The 8521-nt window shown below is 36.6% G+C and overlaps 1 protein-coding gene across 2 annotated transcripts; it reads left to right on the top strand.

The window, feature by feature from the left end:
- Nucleotides 1696-8360, top strand: LOC109819795 (serine/threonine-protein kinase ATG1c-like). 2 transcript variants are annotated; one of them, XM_020385709.1, is made up of 13 exons: nucleotides 1696-2086; nucleotides 3513-3630; nucleotides 3755-3813; nucleotides 4545-4609; nucleotides 4972-5065; nucleotides 5142-5222; nucleotides 5316-5421; nucleotides 5610-5682; nucleotides 5780-6129; nucleotides 6232-6587; nucleotides 6817-7081; nucleotides 7178-7248; nucleotides 7868-8360. In XM_020385709.1, the coding sequence occupies exons 1-13, from the start codon at nucleotides 1853-1855 to the stop codon at nucleotides 8075-8077; spliced, it is 2082 nt and encodes a 693-aa protein (XP_020241298.1). In that variant the 5' UTR covers nucleotides 1696-1852; the 3' UTR covers nucleotides 8078-8360. The 2 variants fall into 2 exon arrangements, with proteins under 2 accessions (XP_020241298.1, XP_020241297.1); XM_020385708.1 differs by having other exon boundaries at nucleotides 6217-6587.

Raw genomic sequence — 8521 nt, 5'->3', positions numbered from 1 at the left:
ACACCAAACAGGGCACGCTTTTTTCAACGTATATCAATATTATTTCTGAGGTAAACAAGTTATATCATTTAATATATATATGATCAATTCGCAAAACATCAATGTTTTTTATATAGAACCCTCGCTGAGGGTAGAGAAATTCTTTGAGGGAACGGAAGGACATTTTCCCATCCCAATTGTAATCATGAGGGTAATTTTATTATAAAGATTTTTTTCCCTTCCTCTACTTTTTCTTTTCTTATTTCCAGAACATTTCTAAATCGCGGCGTGGGAAAAGGATTTTAAAACTTACATGACTAGTATTTTAATTTTCTAAGTTCAAACTTGTTTTCATGATTCGGAATATTTTAGAAGTAAAGAAAAGAAAATAAAAGAAGGAAAAGAACCGCCTCTCTTGCAAAATTACAACAACATATATATATATTATTATAGATGCTATGAGAGATGTTTTAAAAAAAAGCATAAGATATATATGTCAATGTATTTCATAACAATTGAAAATTTGAATATGATCAGTTCTAAGAGTGCCTTTTTATTATGAATGGTAGAGGTTTTTGAAACAACTCCTTATAATTTTTTTCGTTATTAGGAAAAAGTATTATCTATGTTGCATTTAGTTGATACATTTAATAAAGAAAATTCAACCTTCTCATGCTCCGATAACTTCACTCTCAGGTCTCAAATTTATAAGTATATTACATCATTACATTTTAAAAAACTATATTTTAGAAACATTGGTGTATTTTTGAGCAAATTGAAACTCTAAGATGTAAAAATTGTAAAAGATGAAATCTTAGGGTATTTGAATGCAATTATCCTTTTTAATAAAAATTTTGGAATAAATAGGTTTAAGATCTATTGTCATTTTTGCAACCTGGTGATTCTTCATTGACTGACAATTGATTTTAAAGAGGATTAACAAACAAACTTTTTGGAAGGAAATAAAAAACATGGAGTCGTGACACACGTGTTTCTTCACTGAAACATGACTGATCTTTTTTGGAGGATAATGACAAATTTTTAATTAAAAGAAGAAATGGGAAGTGCAACCACGTGTTTAAATTAAAACAGTGAAACAAGCCCAATTTGTGAATTTACTTGGTATGTAAGAATTACTATCTGAAAATGGTATTGATCTTTATTATCCATAATAAACTTTTTGAGGTAATTCCTTAACAACACTTCGATAGTATCTCACCTCTTTTATAACCTGACTATTCGTGATTCGTGAACACCGTAAAAAGCACGACATGTCTTTTTTTTTTTACTACAGTAATCCTGATTTTTAAACACTATACTATTTTTTAAAAAATTTGGGTTGCTACAGCTCGCCGTTGCTACATATTTTTTAAAATGCTACAGTATTCTCGTGTGCTACAATGTTTTTTAAAAATTGTTATAGTTTTTAATTTTCTATTTACTACAGTAAAAATAGTACAGTAAATACCATTATAATATTTACTGTGGTATGAATAGTGAACCTTTAGCTCAGCCGGAGTAGATGCTTTACACACTTTAATCCTTATCCATTAACATGGCCACTATCTTCACCAATACATGTACACCCTCATCAACTCTTCTCTCACTGACGACAAACAAACCCGCGGGCCCCTCGAAAACGCTGAATCAGACTAGAGTCCAATCTCTTTATATACTTCATCTCAAAAAACGAAAACAGAAAATAAAAATAAAAATTAGAAGAATAGAAACGTACTGAATCTCATTTCTCGATTTCTTATCGTACATTAGAAGATTCTCCCAAAAAAGAAAAAGGAAAAAAAATCCTTAAAAAAATCCTTCATCTTCTTCCTCCTCCTCTAAAGTTTGCCCTAAAATTTCTAGGGTTTCGGCGATGGCGAGCGCTCGAGTGGTCGGAGATTACATGTTTGGGCGTCAGATCGGGTCGGGTTCGTTCTCGGTGGTGTGGCTGCTCGCGAGGCACCGGATCTTAGGGTTCGAAGTCGCGGTGAAGGAGATCGTGATGGAGAAATTGGGCAGGAAGCTGCAGGAGAGCTTGCTGTCGGAGATCGTGATCTTGAAGAAGATCAAGCATCCCAATATTATAGCTCTCCATGACATAATTGAGGTCGATTTTGTTCTTTCTTCTTTCAATTTGGTTTTATTTTTGGTTGATCTAGTAGGTTAGCGTAGTTTGGAACTGAGTGCGTTGTTGAATTTTGTGGAAAAGGTGGAATTTTGAATACCTGGACTGCTACTGTCTCTGTAGAGGTTAGAATGCAGTTTTTTGCAGAAAATTTCAGCTGATGAGCAAAGAGGAAGATTATGGGAACTGTGAAGAGTGACAACCAAGTTACCAAAAGTTGGATTTTTAACACTTGAAGCTCATTAACAGTTGGCATTTGGAAGAATTTATTAGGAAAGTTTCTGTTTAAGGATGTACTTTAGGATGAAGCAGGGGAGATAATAGTATATGGTGTATGTCTTAATTTCTCAGCCTGACAATGATATGAGTCTATATAGCCCGTTCATATGATTCGCTTTTATCAAATCGCCTAGCCATGAAACACTCTCACTGGTCAGTAGGAATGGGTATATGTGTGATCCACCTTCTGGCAATATGAGTGCACCGAGGCCGACAGTGCTTGTTGAATAATGCTACGCGACGGGGGATACAAAGGATCTAACTGAAACACTTGAAAGAAAAGAGAAGAGTGTCCGGTATAACTAGATTTGTTGGATTGCCTAGTAGGTAACGACAATTCCACATACATGCATGGATAGGTGGACTTCAGCTTTCATCGAAAGCGACAGAAATTGGTGCGGTTAGAAGTACGTGCTTTTAATACCGTTGTGGTTGTGACAGCTATTTTTCCACATTATGGTAGTGCACCTACTGTATGGATACTTTTACTGATCCAGGGTTTCTCCTAGATTGTTAGACCACATTTAACCCATGACCTACCAAGATAATTTCCGCAGAAGTTAGACGTTCTTACGAAACGACTACAATTCTTATATGAACAAACGAAGGGATTCTTTTCAACTTAATTCTCAATGGACAAATTTCTTTTTGGATGTGGCCGTGAACCATTGACTACCATTGTGAACCATTGTCATATATATGGAAGAATGGGACAAATAGGTTTGTTTTAATACAGAAGGAGATCCACAGTTATGTGTGCTTTCATATCCATAGACTACCATACAGAGTGAATAATAAGCTTCTGAATCACTATCATGAGTCTGAGAAACGTGTATAGCCACTACATATGAACTTTTCTATCGTTATCCAATGGTTCTAAAGTTCCAATAGGGACAGGTACTGGGGTGAAAATAGTAAAGCAAGCTAACAAAATTGTACGAGTTAAATTTTGTGGTAACGTGTCCATGCAAGAGAGGATTATAGGGGAATCCTAGTAAGTAGCAATGGCTTTGCCTTGAAGATCGATGCAGTATCTTGATCAATGCAAACAATGCTTTCATTAATAACTGTTCTTGTTAGGTTTTTCTTACCATTGCTTTATTCATATATTTGTCATGTCTTGATGTAGGCACCTGGGCGAATATATCTTGTATTAGAGTACTGCAGAGGTGGTGACCTGTCAATGTACATTCAAAGACATGGAAGTGTTCCTGAGGCAACAGCAAAGCATTTTATGCAACAATTAGGTACAAGTAGATTATTCTTTTGAAACATCTAAAAGAAATCTTCTATTGGCATGCTTTTTAAATCTGAATTTTCAAGGAGAATGTGCTTTTTGTTTATCGTTGTAAATTTATCATTTTGTTACAGCTGCTGGTTTGCAGGTTCTCCGGGAAAATAATCTGATTCATCGGGACCTCAAGCCACAGGTTTGTTTCAGCAGTTTTATAGTTAGGATTTTTGACAGAAATAGTTAGCCTATCTATCTAATCTCTTTAGGCGCTTCCTTTGCTTCTTGAGCTTGTAAGTAAACATTGTAGTATTTTTTGACCCCCCATATATGCATCTTTTTGGACCCTGTATACTCTTCATCACCCTCTTTTGTTTATTTTTTTTTTTCATTTTTGGTAATAGCTTTTAGGATTCCTTTTCTACATCTTACCATTCTGCTTCGTATTGATCTCGACGAGAATCAAAGGTAAAAAAATGAAGAGAGAAACGTGAGACTGGTAAAGACAGCTAAATCGGAAATGTAAAACATGACTAAAGAACAATAATTATATGCATAATGTTTTTATCATAATTGTCAATGATGGAAAATTGGCTTCCTGTTGTGACTGCTATTAGAATCAGCAGATATAACGACCTATGAGAAGCATGTAGGTAATGATGGATTGCTCCAATAATTTCCATGACCTTCAAAGTCAAAACCCGGGCCTAATTAATATTTTTCTAGGTTAGCAGTAGCAGCTTAAATCTTATTTCCCGATGCCTCTTTACTTTCTATTATTTTGATTCTATGGCCATCTCACACTCACATACCTTCAAGATTCTCTAATCCATAGTGGATGGGTTTAATTTTATAAACTTAGAATCAGATTTTGTTGACATTGACTTTGAGATGAAAGACTTATTCAGAACCTTACTATTATGTCTCCAGAATCTTCTTCTCTCAACCTATGATGAGAATTCTGTTCTGAAGATTGCAGACTTTGGCTTTGCAAGGTAAGTTTCAGACTCACGTTTTCTTATCCATTTGTTTGCCATAGATCTTTTGAATAGTTCACTTTTGAAGTTATTCATTTTCTGAATAGTTCACTTTTTTCCTCGTGTTAAATAATGATGCATCCATGCATGGTTACATAAGTTAGTTTATCAGTTAGAATGTGCAAATATTTATTGCTTGCAAAAGAGTTTATATCCTCAGCTCATGATCAATCCACCAACTGGTACACTTTTTGAAACTCTGAGCAAGGGAAAAATATGTTTGTGTGTTTCTTTTTGCCTAAATTAGCGTATGGATCTTTTGAAGAAATTCCATTTTGAAATTTTTTTAAGTATTTACACTTTGATTCTTCAACTGGCAGGTCTCTTCAACCACGTGGTCTAGCTGAAACACTATGTGGTTCCCCATTATACATGGCTCCTGAAATAATGCAACTTCAGAAATATGATGCAAAGGTGATCATGATTTAGCACATAAGAAGTTATTATCAGGATAATTCTTTTTTTTTTGTGACTTACACTGAAATAACAGGCAGATCTCTGGAGTGTTGGTGCCATTTTATATCAACTAGTGACAGGAAGAACACCGTTTAGTGGAATGAACCAAATTCAGGTTTGATTGTTTGCTTCAACAATTTTTTACCATACAAACTCTGTTGTGTTTTGCCTAATTTTGCCTAATGACTGTATCTGTTTCTTCAAACAGTTGCTGCAAAATATAATAAAGTCAAATGAGCTACGTTTTCCTCCTGATAATAATCTAAGTTTTGATTGCATTGATTTGTGCCAGAAGTTACTTCGGCGCAATCCAGGTATGTGTTTCTCAGCTGTTTTTGAAATAAGGACGTTATTATTTCTGTTTGGTGCAATTATTTTGTTTTTATCGCGTGAATCATTTCCATAACTTGCTAACTATCTGCACACTAGCGTCTATAATTTAAGTATTAGCATCTAATTTTTCTTTAACCCTGTAACATCTAATTTTATTGCATGCTTTTAGTGGAACGATTAACATTCGAGGAGTTCTTCAACCACCAATTTCTTTCACAACAACCACCAGAGGAATCATTAAGGTGAGGGCCCTATATTGGATAGTAACTGATTTCAGACTACGGCCTTGTTGCCATACCTATTAAGTATACAATGATATGCTCTTATTTGCACATCTAGCCGAACATCATCAGACATGAGAGATGTGTTTCCATCAGTTGAAAGCAGTCCTGCAAGGCCTTCAGTGGAGAGTTCACAGGAAGACTGCCTCCCATTCATTTTGGATGATGAATCCATTGGACAAGATGGAAACCAATCTGTGCTGAAGACCAGGGGTTCTGTAAGGCCCACTTATGGATTCTCTGTTGACAGCAAAGTGGATAAAAGCCCTGTTAGCAGCCAGTCAAACAATGTAGGTGTTGCTTCCAGATTTAGCAGCTCCCTCAAGAAAATGGAAAATACCAATTTTGGACAAGACACTCATATATCACAGGATAGAAATGTGAAAGAGACCACTGCATCTAGGAAAGGTGCCATTATCTTACTGTTTTGATACATGTTTCTACTTTTTTGGATAGTGATTGCACTGATCTGTTTCTTTATTTTCATATGCATAGATTTTTCAATTGTAGATTCTTTGGAGTTTGTTGATCAGGAGTATGTACTTGTTCCTGGACCACCGTTGGAGATGTCATCTTCTTCAGTTAGTGCCTTGCCACCACGTAATTCACCAGGCAAATTAGATGGTTCACCAATTGTACCCCGAAAAATGAGTTCTTTAAGTGCACCAGTGCCAATAAGTGGTGCAGCAATTAGCGATAGGCTTGCTATTGGAAGCCTAGATAATCGGAGTTCTCCAGCATCTGGGACCTCACAAGGATCCATGGATACTGGCGATACTATTGAACAACCATCAGCCCACTGCATGACAAGGATCAGATCATTGCAGCAGTCTGCTTTTGTCATAACTGAGCTGATGAGGGAAGAGGTAAACCTGTTAATGGAATGAATAACAGATTTATACCCTCAAAATCTTCAATTGTTATCTTCAGTTAGACGCTTTCCTGTGTAGTTAATATTAGACTTGAAAATTGGTATTTTTAGTCGTCTATAAATATTTTCTTGTTATGAGATATTGCATGTTACTGGAAATTTACAGTACATGATTCGTTATTACTTTCTGCAGCTAAGTTTGTTGCTCTGTAAAATGTTTAAAGGTAGCAAATGGGAGGAGATTGGAGGCATTTTCAATTCAGCTAGTAATTCTTGCAATATGGAAGCAAGCATTGCACATTTGCCATGCTCATGCTGCATCGGCCATAGAAGGCAGTCCATCTCACAAAGCCATCCCTAGTAGCAGAGGATCTTACAGCAGCAGTGATTCACCACTACCAGATGCTCTTTGCTCACAAATCGAAAAAGATTTTCTTGTTGAGGTTGAGCATGCTGAAGAACTCGCTAGAGATATGGGACAAGTTGAAGGTAGGGATCAAATCATCTAGAGAATTCCATGTCTTAAGTCTGAACCATCAATAATCACAGTAATTGTTAAACAAGTTATTCACTTGTTACATGCAGAAACTATGGAGATGCCTGACGCAATTGAGATAATATTCCAATCTGCACTCACATTAGGTCGACATGGTGCTGTAAGTAATACAACTCTGGTTACCTCTCATTCCAGGAACATTTTTTGTTAGGCTTAAGTGCAAATACACCCTAAACTATTTGATTAGCACTTACGCCACAGTATTTACCAGGTAGGTTCAGATGTCACTAGGATTCACGTGACAATAAATTGCTTTCTGCATTCAGATCAACTTAAAAATGACTAGATTGCACTCTAGATCGAGGGCAACGTTGTTTTAGTTTGAGAGTGTTAAGACTGTTGGTGCTTGTAAAATAGTTTTATGTTCATTGTGGACGGACGCTCTGTACTCTGCAGTTCTATTGTTGCGGATAGACCCTCGAGTGAATTTATTTTTACTCTTTTATCCTCAGATAAAGAGAATTATTCTTTGACAAAGACCTTCTGATGGTAAAAGAGTCAAAAAAACCACTCGGGGGGTAATTGGGCGGCGTACGGGGAGTCTATCCACAATTAACCCAACTTGAGGTGTAAGTGATTGTGACCCCATAGTACAGGGGGTGTATGTGCCGTTAAGCCTATTTGTTACTCTCTTTCTCATAGCATATTATTACACATGACAGAAGCAGAGAGTGGTTGTTTTCTCATTAAGAGCATTGTGGTTACATTTCCATGCACAGGTGGATGAGATGATGGGGAACACAGAGAGAGCAGCAGCTCGTTACTCCAAAGCTGTGTGTTTGCTTCACTTTCTCCTTGTAGAAGCATCATCTCTAGTTCTCAATCCACCAGTCTCCCTCACAAATTCTGATAGGTATCGCCTTCGCTCCTATATCGACATTATCAGCAACAGACACAGCCAGTCAAGATCAACCCTTCTCAAAGTGTGAAGATCACCGGAACTCTCTGAAGCCAATCAGTGGTTCTTTGTAAATATTCATTTATTTGCATTTGTAAAGTGTTGATTTGTTGATGACCTAGTGTTGCGTGGTCGTTGCTAGTGTTTCTATGCAACATAGATTCACAATGTAAACATGTAGTTGTCTGGTCTCGGGCTGCTGTTCATTTTATGTAACCGTTGTCCTCTAGGTAAGAAAGTGGATGCGTCTGTGTTCCCTAACTATGAATTCTTTATTTAAATATTTGACTTTTGTAGATGGAAGTTCATGTTTCTACCGAATAAGTAACTCTCTGCCTAATGTTCGCGGTCTTGCGTATTCCACGGTTGTACGTTAACGTAAGTTGAACAAAGTACTTGAACAGCCCAAACTGCGTCAATTGTCTTACGAGGTTCAACAAGTTTGCGAGAGTCCAACGAGATACAAGTGCCATAT

The sequence above is a fragment of the Asparagus officinalis genome, chromosome 8, assembly GCF_001876935.1.
Source record: "Asparagus officinalis chromosome 8, Aspof.V1, whole genome shotgun sequence".
NCBI classification, from domain to species: Eukaryota; Viridiplantae; Streptophyta; class Magnoliopsida; order Asparagales; family Asparagaceae; genus Asparagus; species Asparagus officinalis.
This window is presented reverse-complemented; position numbering and strand designations above follow the sequence as displayed.

Excerpts from the sequence above, each read along its gene's own strand:
- LOC109819795 (XM_020385708.1), top strand. The coding sequence starts at position 1,853 with ATGGCGAGCGCTCGAGTGGTCGGAGATTACATGTTTGGGCGTCAGATC. Across the intron at positions 5,066-5,141 it reads TTCAGAAATATGATGCAAAG|GCAGATCTCTGGAGTGTTGG; the intron begins GTGATCATGATT and ends CTGAAATAACAG. Across the intron at positions 7,082-7,177 it reads AGATATGGGACAAGTTGAAG|AAACTATGGAGATGCCTGAC; the intron begins GTAGGGATCAAA and ends TGTTACATGCAG.